Source organism: Triplophysa rosa, linkage group LG11 (assembly GCF_024868665.1).
Source record: "Triplophysa rosa linkage group LG11, Trosa_1v2, whole genome shotgun sequence".
Taxonomy (NCBI): Eukaryota; Metazoa; Chordata; class Actinopteri; order Cypriniformes; family Nemacheilidae; genus Triplophysa; species Triplophysa rosa.
In genome coordinates, this window is record NC_079900.1 from 8,544,395 (window position 1) to 8,563,831 (window position 19,437).

Genomic DNA, 19,437 nt, shown 5'->3' on the forward strand with positions numbered 1-19,437 from the left:
GAGCGTGTGGCTGTCGACGTGATGTGGATCTTGTACGCCATTGCGTATTCACGCTACGTTTCACGACCTGGTCCAATGACAATCGAGGAATGTTGAAAAAACCCACTGCGTTGATCGCTGGCTAATTCGCGAGACGTGGTGCCGGTGTCATATTTAATAGAAAAATAAGGCTTATTTTCCTCTTCATGTTCTATTCATGAAACAATAACAGACTAGACTGGACTGGGCTGTAACAAAAAACAGGATCGAGCGGATTTGAGAACCCGGCGATATAATATAAAATAGGACTGTAGACAGGCTAGTCCAGTTACTAGCTTGTCATAGGCAACAAGGGGAAATTTAGCGGGCAACTCAGCGGCTAGTTATGTCCTTTCGCCGACAGAATGTGAGTAGCACTTTTGAATATCGCTAGATATGCTTTATAAATAAATTACACACATTTTAATTGTGTATTTTGGATCATATATGATTTTCAGATCCAAAGTTTGTCACACCCCTTAAGCTAGCAACTTTAATACTTAACGTGCTAGTAAGCCGGCTAACCATCGTTGCATTAGATAGATTCTTTAATATACCTGGACGTTTGGTAAGTTATATAATTTGTATCAACATGTTTTGCTTTGTGACAGCAGCCTGGACCCGGCGGCCGCAAAACATCTAATGGGACGTCAGGCTCCATGGCCCCATCAGTTCCGGGGAGTAACTCTAACAGACCCATCCCTGGAAGGTAATCGCACGTCGGGTACTATTCTCAGAAAGTCCGGGGCTTGGCATGTTAATGTGGGGCCTACCGGTCAAAGTGGGCGTGTTCAGAACGCATACTTCATTATCTTAACGAAAGCCAATTGCATTGATCTTTGTTAAATTAGCAGTATCACCGGCCAATCGTTGCAAACCATTTTTGATCGACACGCTTCTGGGCCAATGATGGACGAGACTGTCGCCACCATTACACAGCCGCCCAGAAAGAATAATGTAAACCAATAGAATTTCGCTTTTATATAATTGCTATCTTTATGGGCCTATAACTACATTCGGAGGCGGGGCATGGAGAATGCTCAGCAGTGTTTTGTTGTTGTTTTCGAGCCCATATGATTCAGGATTGTGTGCTGTGTTTGACTTTCAATTTGAGCCATTTCTGAAAGACGACTTCAAAGGAGAGCCGGGATGCATATGACAAAAAAGTACAAACCTCGTGTTTGTTTTAATCGGGGTTTTTGCTTGTGTTGGGGGACCGATCGCGTGCGTTTGCGCACATTAATGTCAAGCTGTTTGTCTCCGATACGGCATTAGGTTGTAGTGTTAGCCAGCGCCGCTAACCCGCTTTGCGTTCTGACGTAATTAAAACACGCGCTCTGTTGACATTTACACATTTGTCTTACTTGATGATCTTTTGTTAGATTATGTAATCGGCTTCAATCCAAATATTGTAATTTTTTTACTTCTGTATGGTTGTCCTTTTGTTACACCAAACGCGTGTTGCAGTTGTTTTCGGAAGAGCAATATTGGCAACACCGGAGCCATTTCCCGGGAGCTGCCTGCTTGGAAAACTAATTTAAGAAACCATATTAGTGTACAAAAGCTTGACCGTTCGATTTTGTTGGCTTTTCGTGAGTTCTTATGATTGTAGAAAAGTTAAAAAAAATTATGTTAAACTTTAATAACTGTTGTTGTGTCTTTAGGAACAGAAATTCTGTGAAGACATCTTCACCCTCACCGCCTGTACGTATTTCAATTATTTGTTCTTATAGACATCTTTAGACTGAAAATCATCTGAATAACACTGCATATTTGGCCCAGCAGGCTCATGCAATAATATAGTGAGACAAGCGCTGGAATACTTTTTTTTTTTTAAAGAAATCATGTTTTGAGTGCATCTAACAGGACTTTTATTTTGTGTAGGTGTTTGATGGTGTGTATAACAATTCCCGAATGCTACATTTTCTCACCGCTGTGGTGGTGAGTTTTGGCATGAAGTAATTTGTTCTGTAATTGCAATTGTTTAGTTCTAATTAGTAGCCAGTTTTAAATAAAAAAGAACTGTTGTCTTTTTTTACTAGTAGTAATATAATTTGAGTTCTTACTCTGATCACTTGCTCTTCTTCATTCAGGGATCCAGATGTGATGTCATGGTGAAGAATGGTAGTGTGTATGAGGGAATATTCAAGACTTTAAGCTCCCGTGTGAGTTTGTCATTTACATTACATTTACATTTGTACCCAAAGCAACCTAAAAACGCAGAACATTTGTCCAAAACGAGAGCCGACAATAACTTACAGTACTGCAATGTCAAGTATTAAGAGTACCATATAGCTCATAAACTAAAATAAGTAGATATGCCTTTATAATTATTAATTTATCGTATACATGTGTTATCTTTCCTATTGAGTAATAAAATACATAGTGCCTTATTCTATACAATCCAGATAAACTGCACTAAATTTGATTTCTAAATCTTACACTAAAGACGTAGCATATTTTGGCAATTATTTGACACCCATAAATCTATAAAGTTTACCTACGATATAAAATCAATGAAACCTCACTCTGTGTTTAGTGTGAACTGGCAGTGGACGCAGTGCACAAGGTGAAAAATGAGGAGGGGGATGGCGGTGGCGGCGGTACACCTGCTCACCCCAGGCGAGAGGAGATCACCGATACGATGATCTTTGGCCCGAGTGACATCATCACTATGACCTGTAGGGATGTGGACCTCAACTATGCTACCCGAGGTGTGTGACTGGAGAGTGGTTAGTCTACAGTTTGTGTCTGGTGTCATAGGTGGTCCATTTTCAATGCTTTGTGTACTTTTTAGATAATTTTACAGACTCTGCGATCAGCTCAACAAAAATAAACGGCGACCACAGAGAGAAGGTCCTTCAAAGGTGGGATGGAGGTGACAGTAATGGAGAAAACTATGATCTAGAAGCAGACGCGGTAAGTTCTACCCACATGCGTCTTAGTATAAAAAAGTACATAGTCTTTATTTAGTACAGTCCTGAAGTTCAGTTACAGGTAGCATAACATATTTCATGTCACTTCTTTTATGTCAGTCTAATGGCTGGGATGCCAGTGAGATGTTTCGCTTTAATGAGGAGACATATGGGGTGAAGTCCACCTATGATTCCAGTCTCTCCATGTACACGTAAGTTGTTTCTTATGTTGCTTCGCATAAGCAGTGCTTGTTATGTTGGGAAAAATTCAATTATGATTTCTCCTCTCTTAGGGTGCCTCTAGAGCGGGGCAGCTCAGAGGGCTTCAGGCAGCGAGAGGCTCGAGCCGCCCGATTGGCCAATGAGATTGAGTCAAGTTCACAGTATCGCCACCGGGTGTCGTTAGAGAACGACGATGGAAAAACTGAAGAAGACAAATACAGCGCTGTGGCGCGGGACAGAGATGGAGAAAGGGAGAGAGGAAGAGATAGCCCTGGATTCTCCAGTACTGGAAACAGGTTTGACACATGTTGACTCTCTTGATCTCATTTCTCTTGACCAGTCACACTTGTATCAGTGTTTTAATAACTATTGCTGTCTCTGTTTGTTCTAGGGAGGGTAAATACATTCCTCTACCTCAGCGGGCACGTGAGAGAGAGATGGGTGGAAGAGGTGAAAGAGGAGGAGCCGTTTCCACCCTTCCCAATCGAACAAATAGACCTGGACCTTCAAGCTCCTCCCCCAGGCCCCTCCCATCTGGGAGCAGTCAGCCCATTCATCCCAGTGATAGGAGTAGCCCTCTGTCTGTCAGAGGAGGGTACTCTACCTGTAGCCCACCTACACAGCCCCGCCCTAATGAGCCGGGTCACTCTAGCCCTCCCTCTCCCCACACACTCCCACATTCGCTCTCGCACCCGCAATCTCTTTCTGATGCTGGCCGGCCTGTCAATGGAGGTAAACTGTTTGTCTATCTGCGCCTATACTTATGTTTCGTGTGCCTGTGTGTGTTACTCATGTATGTTCCATTCGTCTCTTATAGTGTCATCCAGAATGTCACCCAAGTCTCAAAGGCCTGGACAGAACAACAGAAACCTGCGTAACTCAAACTCCCACTCGTCTCCTACAGGTGATAATACACATGCATGAGTGCACACAAGATGTATCTTTAGGGATCTTGTTCAAAATGTTGCATTCCGTACATTTGGTGCCACAGTCTTTAATTCAATGTTGCTGTTATTGTTAAAATTAAACGAAAATGCTGTTTATTACAGGAACTTCCTTTTTCACAATTAACATGCCTTCCTTTCTGTCTTTCTCCAGTGTCTCGGTCCCCTAAACCAGATGCTCCTTCCCAGGACCCCCCTTCAGCCACTTCCCCCTATCTGGGTACCTCAGCTAGCATGGTGACCCCCAAACCCACTGGCCCCACCCCTCTGTTCCCTGTAGATGGTGAGATATAAACCTAAGTGGTTACCCGCTGCGTGTGATTTGTACATGTGCCCAACTATCTTACTTTTCCTTTGACTTTTTAGTGAATGAAATTCTGTCTAAAGAACGAACGGAGAGTCCAGCTAGTCCCCAGGAAGGAAAACCCAGCAAGGGTAATTCTGACCCGCATTTTAAAGTGTTTAAACGTCGGCTACTTGCATACGTGTCATGTGACTAATCATTTTTGACTATTTCTATTCAGGCCAGCAGAGATCGCAACACATGGAGGAGCTTCGCAGGTTCGGTAAAGATTTTAGGGTGAGTATGAGAGCGTCCTCTGCTCAAAGCCTTCTCCTGGGTCACTTTAAAATTGAGCGTCTCCCTCTGGTTTCAGCTTCCATCTAGCTCCAGCCCCAACACTTCAACTGTGCCTGCAGCCTCTGCTCAACAGAACCCCTCCCACAATACGCAAACAGACACCATCCCACCTACGGAATCAAAAACGGCCCCACCCACAACCCTAGAGCTTCTGCCAGAGGAGAGAAGTAGAGAGACAAATGCAGAGGATATGGCAACCGCCACTCCTCCACCAGCCACGCCCATTTCTGCTCAGCCTGGCCCTGCCTTGCAAAATTCAACTGCAGATGGGCAATCGGCTGAGACTCCCCAGCCTGCGAGGACCCCAGGTAGTGAGGAAGGCAAAATGGAAACATCTGAGAGATCAGAGGGCATGGCTGAGTGAGTACAACATTCAGGGTTGGTACGGGTGCTTTAAATCCTGTAAAATGATTGAATTTGAATAGTCATTTTAAGGTTAGAAAAGTGATTGGATTTGGGATCAAGTGCTTAAAACTGCCTAAAACTTTAATTTCGTTGCTTTCATAATAATTCGCAATTTTACGGAGAATTTTTCTTTTGAAATAAAATATACATTTTGCACATAACGAAAATACGAAAAAAATCGGCGCGTGGCTTTAATGTTATCTGCCAGTCTTTTGGATGTGCGCCCTCTGTTGGAGCAGAGTAGGAGATGAAAATATGCCGGGCGTTTGCCGTTTCAATGCTCTTTGGCTGGAGGACGAAAATTACAAATTATGGCTAAAACGTGGACCAAATCCTCGAGTGGCCACCTGCAAAGTATGCAAAAAGGACGTGCAGCTCTTAACCATGGGGCCAGCTGCGCTTTCAATTAGGGCTGTCACGATAAACCGACGATAAATATCACGTGATTTATGCACAGCTTTTGAGTGAAGTACGGGAAAATGCTGCTGCATCCGAAAGCCAGAGGGCGCTCTCGTGCGGAAACTCCAAATACGCACTACAGAAGAAGACCATGACACCTTCTAGAATCTATGCCTATGGACATCTTTTTATCACTGTTACTCAAGCCTCATCGGGTATTTTTATGATAATAAAGTATATAATGATCATGTTTGACGGGTGTTGCTTTTTCAAATGCACATTATAAGCGACTCAAACTCGCACTGCTTTTAGATCGAGCAGCATTTCCTACTGATCTCAGAGCCGTGCTTCACGGACAAGCTACGCATTAAAAAATTGACACATTGCATATCGCAGCCAGCTCGATTGCAATAGGATTTAGTGGTACCGCAATAAAATATCGTGCAGCCTACTTTCAAGCCACATGAAAGGTAAGTTTTTCGATTATTTCGAAATTTTCGATTAGGCCAATTAAGTTTAAGGTAGATGGAAAAATTCGCGAACTAATTAATTTTCGAGAGGGATGTAAAGTGTAATTGTAGGTCTTTTTTGCCAGATATGGTCGGAAATGAACAGGGACTCGGGCAGAAATTAGCCTATCTTACTTAAAAACTACATCAAGTTGTGTGTGTGTGCTCACCGACTGAATTCTGCAGTGTCGCGAATTCTTTCTTTCATCAAACAACAAAGTGCTAATACGATGTTAACGATATCAGGGATTAGATTTTTTTCGTATAAATAAAGATTTTTTTTTAGCTCGCTGGGATCACCCGCGTAAAGTGCAAAATGTTTTTGTGACGGGTTGGGGGTTGGGTGCTGTGTGGTATAAATGGCGTAGATGCGCCATCTAGTGGCTGTGTATTGAAACAGAGAAATACATTCCTGTTTTAGTTTTTTAACACTACACAAAAGTTTGAACAAAATACAATCAAGGGAACTTTTATAACGTAATGTTAAACAAATATCTTTAAGATTGAAAAATATGATAACCAGTTCATTTTTTTTTCTTCTGAACCGTCACAAATTTACAGGTGGGGCATTTTCCATACTGTTAAAACAGTTCCTTAGTCTTATCCTAAAGTAATATTGACAAACTAAATATATCAATTGAAAGCTTACAACCTACTGTTCCCACATTTGGTGACAAATTTTCAAAACAAATGACATAGAACAGTATTATATTAATTGCATTTTAATGAGCAAAAATTGTTTTAAATTTAAAGAAAAACTTGATCGATTCTCTATGTGATGCGGCGGCAACCTATAATTCGCACCCATGTTCTTTCCATGTTTCTTTTGTGTTGTTTTATGTGGTCAAATCATATCAATTACAAATAAGTGCCCACAGTACTGTATAGGATGTCTGCTTTGTGAGTTAAATGACAATTTGCTCAAGTCTTTTATGGAATAAATTTAGTATAGTTAGTATATAGTATAATTACATATAATTGGCATACAGTATAACTATGGATTATCTACAAAGGAACATACAGTATATGTATGTCAGCATGTAATTAACGCAGTTGTAAGTGACTGGAAAAGTATAAAAACACACATTAAAAGTGCTTTTAAAGTGCTGGATTTTGAAGTTGGAAAAGGTGTAAGAACCCTGAACATTTGTAGGGCTGCGTTTGCTGTATTTGCTTAATGTTATTTGTTAACTTGAATACATTTTATATGGCTTTCCTATTCAGTCAAGTGAAGAAGTCTACACTGAACCCCAACGCCAAAGAGTTCAACCCCACCAAGGCCTCTCTTGGCATGGTGAGAGCACTCATTCCCAATGTCTAGCATCTCCTACACAGCTGTTGAAAAAGTATAAACAATCATCCCTGACCCAATCATGCAGGTGAAGCCATCGGCCACTCCCACTCCACCACGGCCGACCCCGCCTAGCCCCACAGTGGTGCTACAGCCCCCACCAGGCCAGGGAGCCATCTACAACACGCAATATCTGAGCTACGTCTCGATGCAGGGTCATTCCGTACAGGTGTCTATGCTACAGTCATATTTGCCCTGCACACATCTGATGTTTACTTGAGGGAAATATTTTAAATGGTAATACTTTTTTGTTTGTTTATAGCCACATCAGATGTATCAATATCCCATGACAACAGTCAGTCAAGGAAAATACCCAAGAGCTAAAGGTAATGTGTATTTTACACATAAGTGGCATAATAACCGCTCAAGACTGACACATACACACTCATTCATTTCTCGCTACCTGTCTCAGGTCCTGTGGGGAACCCTCGTCCAGACCACAGCTCTTCAGCACCCCCTATGATCCAGGCTGCAGCATCAGCAGCCGGTCCTCCTCTGGTGGCCTCTCCGTACCCTCCACCTTATGTGCAGTATAACCAGGTCATCCCAACCATGACCCATTACCCTGGACAGGTACATGCATGCACACTTTCAGTTGATCAAATGATACTGTTTGAAATGTCCAGTCCATTCAAGGTGGATGTGCTTCATATTTTAAATGATCAGCTTCTCCACAACTTTGGTATATCCTTTTCTGTCAACTCTCCAGGTGTATTCTATGCTCCAGGGTGGACCAAGGATGTTGGGTTCAGGAGGGCACCCGCAGACGCTGGGTCACCCTGGGCCCCAGTATCCTGGCCAGACTGAAGGACCACCAGGTCCTCAGCAGGGGATGTATGGTGAGTTGAAAGAGAAACAGACTTGGAGGTCATGGAAGGCTTAGAATTAAAGTTGCAGAAGTATTAATGGATTTTGATTCATTGCAATATTTTCAGCCATGTGTTGTACTCTTTCAGCTCCACAGTCGTTCTCTCATCACTCTGGTTCCATCCACCACCCTCAGCCCTCCAGCACCCCCACAGGCAGCCAGCCGCCCCCTCAACACCCAGCTCCCAGTCCAGGACAGGTACATTCACACGTTTGTCATTAAAGATGGGGTAACACACGCAGTTTCTGCCAATTTCATATTCATTTTGAGTACCTATAGAGTAGTATTGCATACTTCGTATCTTCGAAGAATATTTAGTTTGATCAAATTTATAAAAGAGAGATACAGCTGTACGATTATTTCTGGGAAAAGACGAGTTGCTGGAGGCAGGCAGGGGGTACGGAACTACAGCACGAGCACTAGGGTTGGGAATCGTTTCAATTTTATCGATTCCGATTCCAATTCTGATTCTGCTTATCGATTTCGATTCTTATCGATTCCCAGTTTCGATTCCACAGTTGAAGTAAAACATTTAGATATCAACCTGTATGGTCATGTAGCCTGCTTATTGACTTGTTTGCAAAATATTAATAATACTTTATGTAGTTTTATATTATTTATTTGAATGAATTAAAAGTGCCGTTTCAAGTCTGTCCTTGAATCACTTAACTAATCAAGGTTGATAGGATATAGAAAGTAATTAGTAATAAGTAATTAAATACTTTTTGAAGAGAGTAACTTGTACAGTAATCTAATTACATTATCGAATGTGTAATTAGTAACTAGTAATTAATTACTTTTTCAGAGTAACTTACCCAACACTGCTGTATGGTCATGTAGCCTGCTTATTGACTTGTTTGCAAAATATATATATATATTTATGAGCACCGTTTTGTGTATATTTACTCATAGAAACACACCTTTTCTGATTTATTACAATTTATATTATCATAGTTGAACAACATCATGGTTAAACTGCAGTTACTATAATGCAACTATGGTTAATTTGTGATTCCTGTGCTTTAATGCAAATTCTATAGCTAAACTATGCTTACTATAGTAAAAAATATAGATAATTTTCATAAGGGCTTTTATTGAGATATCAGCAGATCATGCAACACAAAAATATGCAGACAGGAATTGATAAGAGGAATTCAAATTTTAATCTCAAGTATCCGATTCCTATTCCTTTCGATTCCGATCCGATTCCTAGCCTTTTGATTCCGATTCCAAATTGGAATTGATTTTCGATTCCCAACCCTAACGAGCACACAATACATCATCGTTTTATCCCTTTGTGTTGTTTACATTATCCACGTACGCGCCGATTGCCAAACAAAACTCAGACATATGACTTAGTTTGACTTAACGTGTGCAGTTCATGGCCGGCATCTTTTGTGAAAAAACTTTCCGAAACAAGTTGGAGTGCTGGGACTGGGAGAGTGTATCAAGCACAGAAATACTACATCATAAGTCCAACTCGTTTTTTAACAAGTTGACCATGTTAAGCATGAGAAGCCAGCACGTTTAACAGTGTAAAGAAGTCAGAATGCATGAAATAGCATGTTACACCATCTTTAAACTTACTAGATGTTCATTAAGTAAGTGTATGAAATGAATAAAATGACCTGTTACTAAAGTGTTGACACTGTGTCTATAGTCTGGCCAGTCCGGTCCTCAGCCTCAGTCTCTATATCACTCCGGGCAACTGTCAGCACCAACACCACCTAATCTACCCCCGGGACACAGCTCCCCACAGGCCTCCTACTCACTTCAGGGCTACAGCCTGCCCGGACACCAGCCCCTGCCTCATCCTTACACATCCATAGGACCGCTCGCACAGGTAACAGCTGTTTCTGCATGCAAAACAGTAATGTAATTTGTGTTCTTTTTAGAATTCTGAGATCTCAGTGTTCATATGTTCACAGTTAATTACAAATTCACATAATTATTTCTTCAGCTGACATCAACATTTTCTCAGGGTCATGTCCCAGGTGGTCTCTCAGGTCCTCACCACTCAGGTGGTCATGGCCCACCACCAGTGATGCTGCTTCATGGTCCTCCACCTCAGCAGGGTTCTGGCCCCCAGCATGGACCACATCCACCCCAACAGGGACACCCTCCATCCTACACCTTCATCACATCACCTCAGGGTAAGGTCCTTGCACCAGAGAACATCTGAGGTGGCAAGTATACGTAAGGCTTTTCAGACACAAGCAGTATCTGAGATTTGATTTTAATTTGTTTTTGTTTCCTTTTCTCCCACCAGTGCAGGTGCAGGCCCACCAATTCCACCCTGGAAACTGACAGCCTGACCGGAACAGAGCCCATCACCACAGTGTGACAAATGAGCACCCCCACCTGGACACTTGTGTGTGCGACCACGCTCATATGTACATACTCTAAACCTGTTCTAAGAATGGAAAGATTTTGTTTTTATTCATACCTCTGGCAAGACTGAATGTGCTCATTTTATTTTTTTCTTTGTGTTCTTTTTAATTTGAGTGGGCGGGGACACATAGTGTTTAAAACGGACTGAGGGAAATTGTGGGGAGAGGGACAAAACTCAAATGGAAAGAACGAAGGACTTTTTTATAATAAAAAAATACAGTGACCTCTCCCTTTATCCTCAACCCCCTTATTATAGTAAATAATAAATGGTTTAAAAAAAGAACAAAAAAATAAAAAGTGTATAAAAATAAATAAATTTTTAAACTCTCCCTACTTGTTTTGTCTTGAATGATTTGTCTTAATCACACACACTAGATACTAAGTTCAGTGCTGACCAGTCTACCCTGAAGATTTTAGTTTTATATACCCTGATACTGTAAATCCTGCATTAAATGTCAATCTAGTATTTGAAACATCTCCCTATTTCAATACAGGGTTTCATTGGTATGTTAAGTGGTTTAACTTATCTACATTTACAGTTCACGCTCATGTTTGACAGCAAGTGAGTTGGTCATGCTTTATTTCCCCCAGTCCCAAACAAATAGATATTAACATTTGACAAAAGCTGTATATAATACATGGCATATTCAAAAAGTAAAAAAATGTCATTAAAGTGGTGTGGTCATATTAAAAGTTAAGGCCAGGATGCAGTACAATGTAAACAGTAAAAATACTTAAAAGAAAAACTATTAAAAACATTCTCAGGTATCGTCAGCAGATCTGTTGTAAGGGTTTAAGAGGGGTTTTTTTTAGATGACAATAATTCTGTATGCTCTTCGTGCACTCTAACTTCCAACACAAGAGCATTTGAAAACTCCCCAGGTTCTTCTAGGCTTCTGGTGTCCGGTCATCCTCGGGTAAAAAGTAAACGGTATACTAACCAAGAAACAAATTGAAGAGAAGAAAAATGGTTTAGGAAATATGAGATACAATGTGTGAGATATTTAAAGAGCATAGACCGTGAAAGTGTTATACCTTGATTATGATGCATGAGGGTCTGTGTTGACATAATCAGAGCTACCCCGGTCATCACTGTTTATGCTGCCATAGGACAGAGCTGTTGTGAAACAGAACGAAGAGGATCGTTGTTTTTTCTTATCCTCAATCATTTTAATAATTATTCGGTTCGTCCGACTTCAATGTTCCGTCTGAAGCTGCGCGCGTGAGCGCAGTGAGACTCATTGTAGGTCCTGCACAGTGAAATTTTAGGCTGCGCACAAAAGCTTAATATCTACAAAGTAGGCAAACGTCCACTCAGGAAGCAGCAGCAATTACCTCTACATCATCTTAAGAAACAGGTAGATCATATTAAGTATGTTTGTCTTTCAGACTGTCATATTTTAGAATAAAAGCGCAAGTCTCTCTCTCTCCCGATGAGTTCAGAGTGCGCGTGATGGTGGCGTGTAAATAAAGTGCATTTTCATATATTTTTTAACTTGGACGGCTGTTTAAAGCTGTTGACAGTTATTAAAGATGTAAAACGCTTTTTTCGACAGGCAAATGACACCACACCGTGTCTGTTTAATAAACTGCGAATAAACTCGCTCGTGTTAGAATCATGAAAAGCGCACCGTTCTCGTGATCTGTCAGATTAATCCTTTTGGAATAATGCCCAAAACACTACAATTTTGTAATGGTTTGAATGCAAAAAGCTAATGGTTCACAATGGTATTTTAATGGAAACCATTCATTTCTGTGATGGTTTCTTTTGTTTTTATCAGCAGTGTTGTTACATTTATAATCTGATCTCTGGTGATCAATCTATCATATATTTTTTGCTTCTTTATATATAGTTTATATATCTAACATATTTTTAAAACGCCTTATTCACAATGAAGACTAATACAAACGTAAATAGTATTATAGCATGTGTAGTGTTTCATTTGATTTCAAATTTACCAGGGGTTTGGTTTCCGATGTGGAGGTTGTCTTTGAAATTTTCATAATCAGGGCAGTCTGAGTCCGAGTCATTGCGCCCGGCACGTGTGTCACATGAAGATTTGGTCGCGTCTTCGTTTTCTACATTAATGTAATTTTCTCCTACAAAGTTAACACAATGTCATTATCACATCATTTTAGAAACACAAAAGGTGATCCAGATCCCTTTGTGTTAGAACTTTGAAAAAGCCTGCTTGTTTGTGTGAATGTAACCGTTTTATTGTAACAAATAGTCACTTTGGTGTGTTTGGGGAGCTTGTGATTGTCATGGTAAATGTATGAAAAGGTATTTAGTAGGCTGAGAATAATTATTAGACATGTAAAATTCAGGTTTATACTATTATGAAGGCTTTAAATGTTCCCAGTCTGACCTGAGCTATGAGATGATGCTCTGCTGGTTCTGTTCGGGGAATCTGCAATCACAATTCTGAGGAAAAGAGAATAGACTTGTTTAATGTGTTCCATATGTTTTGAGGTGGGTGTCTGTGGTCAATTCTAAATTCCACATTCTGCCTGGTCCGAAATATCTGTGGTATTGCTGAAAGTTAATGTAAGAGTCTGATGAAAAATGCTCATGTCCCATATGTTTTCAGGTGGGTGTCTGTGGTAAATGAGATCAAACACCACCATTGGTTAAATGTTTTTGTGTTTGTTTTGAGTAACTGATTTTGGATCGAATAGATTTGCTCTTACATGTAATTATTATCTGGCTCATCTGGGGGCTGAACGTATGGCTCATCTTCACTGTCTAAATCAGAAAAAAAACAGTTATTATAATTATTATATCACAATTATTTACCACACACAAATCACTGCTGCACGTGTAAATTACTCAAACCAAAAGAATAATCTACATAAAATGTGTCATTTATTTGGTAGTTGGTGATTCACAAAAATTCTCTCCTCACCATGTTGGTTAACGTAACTGGCTTGACTCCCAGCTTTTGAAAAAAAAGCAGATAGGCTTAATGATATACGTGTGATTAAACAATGACAGATTTCTTTTATGTAAAATCATTTACATTTCCACTAATATTCTGTGATCATAAATACTAATATAAATAATGTGATGTTTTTTTACATTAGAGTTTGTTTATTATTATATTGTCTTAAAGTTAAGTTCGTGAAACTCACTCTCAGAGGGAGGACACGAGGGGGCCTTCACTGCTGTCATTGATGGAGAACTGAGAGAACTGAGGGAAAGTGATTATTAACACAAAACATAATCAAGTCTGTATATATATATATATATATATATATATGTGTGTGTGTGTGTGTGTGTGTGTGTGTGTGTTTGAGAAGAGATCAGAACTCACTTGGGTAGTTGGTAAGGTATGGTGGTGATTCTGTGATGGTCTGGATGGGGTGCATCTGATGAGAGAGAAGAATTTTTAACCTTACTGGATTCAAGTAGCTATAAATACATTTAGCTGAACATAAACCAGACATTTCACTGTGTGTTAAAAGAGATGAAAAGTCTTTACATGTTGACTGGGGATGCCGAACCACAAAACCTGCACTGTATAAAGAGAGAGAGAGAGAGAGAGACAACACTGGGTTTTTTACGTACACTTTTATACTCTTACTGGCTCTTTGATTGGTAATTAAAATGTAAGAATATTATTGCTTACGTTGGGTTGTATTCTGGGCTGGAGTCACTGGTCCTTTGATGGATGGATACTGTAGAAGAAATTGAAAATGATTCCAGTCATGATACACATGCAAAGCATTGGGATTGGGATGTGTGAGTGTGAGTTTTTTATTTGAATTGGAAATAAACCTTCAAACTCATTTTATCATGCAGCTCAGATGAGACAAAAACTGTCTTTTATTTCAGACGTATAGGGGAGGTTTTTGGGTCATGACCCTTTGTCTTACTTGGTTGTTTGCTCCGCCAGCAGTCGATGCAAAGGCTGGAAACAAAGATGATTGACAGGAGGACAGCCACGCCTACCACAGACAACAATGCAATGGAGTCCATAACTGAACAAAGCAAGAACATCCCATTAATAGATGTATTAGGCTAGACTTTTTGAAGCAGGAAACTGAAAAATGACTGTCACATACAGACGTGCTCAAATTTGTTGGTACCCTTACAGCTCAATGAAATAATGCTTCATTTCTCCTTAAGAGTGATGAAATTAAAAGCTATTGTATCATGTATATTTGCATGCCTTTGGTATGTCATAGAATAAAGCAAAGAAGTTGTTGAAAGAGATGAATTATTGCTTATTCTCCAAAGATATTCTAAAATGGTATGGACACATTTGTTGGTACCCCTTAGAAAAGATAATACACAATTGGATTATAGTGATATTAGTTTCTTTAATTAGTATCACACATGTATCCAATCTTGTAATCAGTCATTCAGCATATTTAAACAGAGAAAAGTAGTCACTGTGCTGTTTGGTATCATTGTGTGCACCACACTGAACATGGACCAGAGAAAGCAAAGGAGAGAGTTGTCTGAGGAGCTCAGAAAGAAAATAATAGACAAGCATGGTAAAGGTAAAGGCGGCAGGACCATCTCCAAGCAGCTCGGTGTTCCTGTGACAACAGTTGCAAATATTATTAAGAAGTTTAAGGTCCATGGAATTGTAGCCAACCTCCCTGGACGCGGCCGCAAGAGGAAAATCCACCCCAGATTGAACAGAAGGATAGTGCGGATGGTAGAAAAAGAACCAAGGAAAACTGCCAAAGAGATACAAGCTGAACTCCAAGGTGAAGGTACGTCAGTTTGAGCAAAAGTGGGCTCCATGGAAGAAGACCCAGGAGGAAGAAAAACATAAAAAAGCCAGACTGGAATTTGCTAAAATTCATATTGACAAGCCACAATCCTTCTGGGTTAATGTCCTTTGGACAGATGAGTCAAAACTGGAGCTTTTTGGCAAGTCACATCAGCTCTATGTTCACAGACGAAAAACACAAGCTTTCATAGAAGTGAACACCATACCTACAGTGAAACATGGAGGAGGCTCGGTTATGTTTTGGAGCTGCTTTGCTGCATCTGGCACAGGGTGCCTTGAATCTGTGCAGGACACAATGAAATCTCAAGACTATCAAGGCATTCTGGAGCAAAACGTACTGCCCAGTGTCAGAAAGCTCTGTCTCAGTCGCAGGTCATGGGTCGTCCAACAGGATAATGACCCAAAACACACAGCTAAAGAACTAAACATTGGACTATTCTGAAGTGGCCTTCTATGAGTCCTGATCTGAATCCTATGGAACATCTATGGAAAGAGCTGAAACTGCAGTCTGGAGAAGGCACTCATCAAACCTGAGACCGCTGGAGCAGTTTGCTCAGGAAGAGTGGGCCAAACTACCTGTTAACAGGTGCAGAAGTCTCATTGAGAGCTACAGAAAACATTTGCTTGCAGTGATCGCCTCTAAAGGTTGTGCAACAAAATATTAGGTTAGAGGTCCCATCATTTTTGTCCATGACATTTTCATTTGTTTTATTATTTACAATATTATGTTGACTAAAAAATCAAAAGCAAAGTCTGATTTCTAATAAATATGGAATAAACAATGGTGGATGCCAATTCCTTTTGTCAGTTTCAAGTTATTTCAGAGAAAATTGTGCATTCTTCGTTTTTTGTGGAATTTGAGCACGTCTGTAAGTAATAAAACCGCATATGAAAAATCAGGTGATGTTCAGTGAAGTCGGTTATATTTAACATTCGTACATTTTACAAATTGATTTATTCACAATTCGCAAATGAAACGTGTATAGATGTATGAGATGGTTAGCTGAGGCTGCTGGTCTTTGATGCCTTACAACTTTTTTAAACCTTCTTGTGTAGCTCTATAAAATCTCAATCGTCGACATTAAAGCAAAACTAACTCCGTTGTACCTTTCCCGACAACTTTGTCTCACGGAACTCATAGGCCTCCTGACATTATTGATGAAAAAGATTTTAGAGAATCATTTTTCAAGTCTTTTTCAGACATTTTGATAATACCTGAACGTCTTGTTAGCCTAAACCTTAGTACATGTATCATTTTATGCCTTGTGGTGTACTTTGGTGTCTTTTTGGAAACGCTGACACTTCACTGTGAACTTCATCATCGACCTTTTGGTGATTTTTGCGGTAATACACACACATATCTTCCGGTCTCCGACATTTTGAATACTCTGAGCCATTGCACTTCTTAGATGAAGTGTTAGTTTCTCTTATTTTTATTTACCAGATTCTCAATCTGTGAGATTTCACTCAGCATCATCCACTTTGCAAGTTTTCGTACGTGTGTGTGTGTGTGCGTGTGTGTGTGTGTGTGTGTGAGAGAGTGAATGTCTGTGGTTGCATTTACTGCCAGGAAACGGATTTCCTGTATTTTGCAGTTAGATGAGAAAGACGACATATTACGAGAGGCTTCGGCCTCCCTTATTCCCCTGTCAAGTTCTAGTGCTGGCGGTTCTACCAACATTTTCTTTCAATTGCTCTAAATTAGTCTAAATTCAATTAAAGTAGTCTAGTACACCCTAAGCTGTACATAATGGCAAACAATTTAAAATGTCAAATCATGAGCTCATTACAGACAATTGTAGTGATTATCCTTTAAAAACATTAGGCTATACTTCAATATATAAAATTTGAAAAATTTTACGTATGAAGAGTTCAGATGCAAAACTATTACATTTATATTTAAATTAGATTAAATGTTGAGTGGATGTATACGTTACTCAAATAATTTTGCTTTAAAACCTGCTAAATTCCACATTCTGCCAGGTCTGAAATATCTGTAGAATTGCTGAATGTAAATGTAAGAGCCTGATGAAAAATGCTCATTAAATGAAAAGTCATCAGATGGATTTAGAGGGTTGTGCATCTGAACTCACATGTAAATCACACTATATTACTATATAGTTTGCTTCAATGAGAAAAGATGGCGGTGGTGTCAAAGGCAGGAATGATGTAAGTGGTCTGTAATTGACCTGATAAAGTGTTATGAGGTGTAATTTGTGGTGTGACATTGCAAGACATATTGACCCTGTGATCTTAATCAAACTATTATCATAATATTAATAAGCGTAACAGTAACAGTCAAGTCAGCGAGTCCTGGCCAGTAAATAAAATGTCTACATAAACATGCATTAACACATTTATTTTGTGTTAATAGGGCAGTTCAGTGCGGTTTATTTCTACTTTTCACAATATGTAGCCTGCAGTTGTCAATAATTAATTTAATGAATAACAAATTAGTTAGATAAGATGTTTAAAAAGATGAGGAAGAAACCTAGCAACAAACCAAGATTTAACAAATGTTATAAACCGTTGAATGTTTAACCAGATTTGGATGTCACTAATACTAAGGTTACTAACGCAGAAAAAAGCAAAGTATGGACAGAAAGGTATGGACTTGTTACATTGTCTGCTAATAATTTAGAAGGACAGAATATGGAGGATTGCTTATATAAAGGCCTATTTCTCTGGGTGTATATGCATCATATCATAAAAAAACTCTACATGCAAAGTATCCCACTGATTTACTTCACACCAAATAGATTTAAAAGTTTTGCTTACCCTATAAGTAGCAGCAGACAAGTCAGTCAAGACACCACACGTTTCTGCTCAGCAGAAATCTAGAATCACACCGGAGACCAGTTCACACATACGCTGCAGACTGTAAACTCACACCTAACTCACAGCTCACACTGAGGATGCCATCATGTTTTTTAATTCTGACACCTACACAGCTTGCCCCTTCTTGGGTCTAGTCCACCCGCCTCACTAGTCCCTGACCCAAATTTCAGCAATCCCAATATTCAGCTTTCTAATATGTTCATATCTGCTTAAGTAATCTAAACCTTAAGTTTCACTGTTTTGTGTGAGCCGTTACAATGTGTCCTCATCTATAAGGCCTTTGCCGCAAAGAACTCTACTTTTGGGTTTCTCCTATTGCTGCACTTGCTATCTCTCCTCTCATAGGCCGACTGAAAGAGCCGCTCCGTCACCTGCACCACTCAGCATCTTTTTTTCTCATTTTTGGCTCTCTAAGTGGCTGCTCTGCCGTTCATTTCACCATCCTCTTTATCTACCTTTCATGTCTTTTCTGTCACCTTGCATGTTTGTTTTCATTTGATTTGTCATCTAAAGGCAACGACGCAAAAATGTCACTAAAAGAAACATTGACCTACTTTAGGCAGAGAATGTTATACATTAAAACAAGCACTTTTATGGTGTCTAGATCTTGTGTTAAACAATAATAAATCATTAAAAAATTAAGAGTCAACAAGAGCCATAATTGATGCAAGTTTCTCAACAAATGAATATTAATAACTTGAAAAATAAAAAAAAGAGTTCTAATAAACTTAATGAAAAATTGCTTTTAATTTGCCGTTACTCTGAGCTACATGATGGCGGACAGTGAGTCATAATTTCTCAATCTTGCCACCCACTCTCATGGCATTTTGTGGTGTTTTTGTTGCCTACACAAACAAGCACAAATTACAGGAACGATACAGGTAAAGTATATTCTCACACGAGCGAAACAACATCCAACGAATGTTCCACCACACAAAGAACGATCGTTTCGATTCAAGCGTGTAATTCCTTCACGAGACATTTTTCTGAGCACATTTACCAAACGACTTTTGCATCTCTATATCCCACCTACAAACAGGAAAACCACAGCAACTGAAAAAGTTCTGATCTACATTTGTGCCACTGCAGAAAGAGAAAGTGTGAACGAAAACAATCCAGAGAAGCGAAGCAGATAAAGTAAAAGACTTGATATTATTAAGATGAGCCCTGTGAGACTAGGAAAAGTACAAAA

General features: G+C 39.7%; 2 protein-coding genes across 6 annotated transcripts; one reads left to right on the top strand and one right to left on the bottom strand.

Moving 5' to 3' along the window:
- Positions 1 to 100: 100 nt before the first annotated feature.
- On the top strand, positions 101 to 11,014 carry atxn2l (ataxin 2-like). 5 transcript variants are annotated; one of them, XM_057346764.1, is made up of 24 exons: positions 101 to 385; positions 630 to 727; positions 1,683 to 1,722; positions 1,903 to 1,959; positions 2,112 to 2,183; positions 2,558 to 2,732; positions 2,816 to 2,937; positions 3,054 to 3,145; positions 3,227 to 3,451; positions 3,547 to 3,887; positions 3,973 to 4,059; positions 4,254 to 4,382; positions 4,466 to 4,534; positions 4,624 to 4,679; positions 4,756 to 5,099; positions 7,277 to 7,346; positions 7,432 to 7,572; positions 7,666 to 7,729; positions 7,816 to 7,976; positions 8,113 to 8,242; positions 8,360 to 8,469; positions 9,932 to 10,114; positions 10,232 to 10,424; positions 10,546 to 11,014. In XM_057346764.1, exons 1-24 carry the CDS (start codon positions 365 to 367, stop codon positions 10,584 to 10,586), a joined length of 3,021 nt encoding a protein of 1,006 aa, XP_057202747.1. In that variant the 5' UTR covers positions 101 to 364; the 3' UTR covers positions 10,587 to 11,014. The 5 variants fall into 5 exon arrangements, with proteins under 5 accessions (XP_057202747.1, XP_057202750.1, XP_057202749.1 ...); XM_057346767.1 differs by having other exon boundaries at positions 10,253 to 10,424; XM_057346766.1 differs by having other exon boundaries at positions 633 to 727.
- A 182-nt stretch (positions 11,015 to 11,196) lies between these two features.
- lat (linker for activation of T cells) lies at positions 11,197 to 19,393 on the bottom strand. The gene is made up of 12 exons (XM_057346855.1): positions 18,186 to 19,393; positions 14,539 to 14,643; positions 14,292 to 14,340; positions 14,145 to 14,179; positions 13,977 to 14,031; positions 13,795 to 13,853; positions 13,569 to 13,601; positions 13,354 to 13,408; positions 13,032 to 13,087; positions 12,622 to 12,762; positions 11,698 to 11,779; positions 11,197 to 11,598 (listed from the first exon to the last, which is right to left on the bottom strand). The coding sequence occupies exons 2-11, from the start codon at positions 14,639 to 14,641 to the stop codon at positions 11,703 to 11,705; spliced, it is 663 nt and encodes a 220-aa protein (XP_057202838.1). The 5' UTR covers positions 14,642 to 14,643; positions 18,186 to 19,393; the 3' UTR covers positions 11,197 to 11,598; positions 11,698 to 11,702.
- Positions 19,394 to 19,437: the final 44 nt, after the last annotated feature.

What these genes read in the sequence shown, in the direction of transcription:
- atxn2l (XM_057346764.1), top strand. Translation starts at nt 365, where the DNA reads ATGTCCTTTCGCCGACAGAAT. An exon ending in CCAAGGCCTCTCTTGGCATG is followed by an intron (nt 7,347 to 7,431) that starts GTGAGAGCACTC and finishes CCAATCATGCAG; the next exon opens with GTGAAGCCATCGGCCACTCC. An exon ending in TCCTCAGCAGGGGATGTATG is followed by an intron (nt 8,243 to 8,359) that starts GTGAGTTGAAAG and finishes GTACTCTTTCAG; the next exon opens with CTCCACAGTCGTTCTCTCAT.
- lat (XM_057346855.1), bottom strand. Translation starts at nt 14,641, where the DNA reads ATGGACTCCATTGCATTGTTGTCTGTGGTAGGCGTGGCTGTCCTCCTG. An exon ending in CTCGTGTCCTCCCTCTGAGA is followed by an intron (nt 13,602 to 13,794) that starts GTGAGTTTCACG and finishes TTTTTTCAAAAG; the next exon opens with CTGGGAGTCAAGCCAGTTAC. An exon ending in CAGTTACGTTAACCAACATG is followed by an intron (nt 13,409 to 13,568) that starts GTGAGGAGAGAA and finishes TTTCTGATTTAG; the next exon opens with ACAGTGAAGATGAGCCATAC.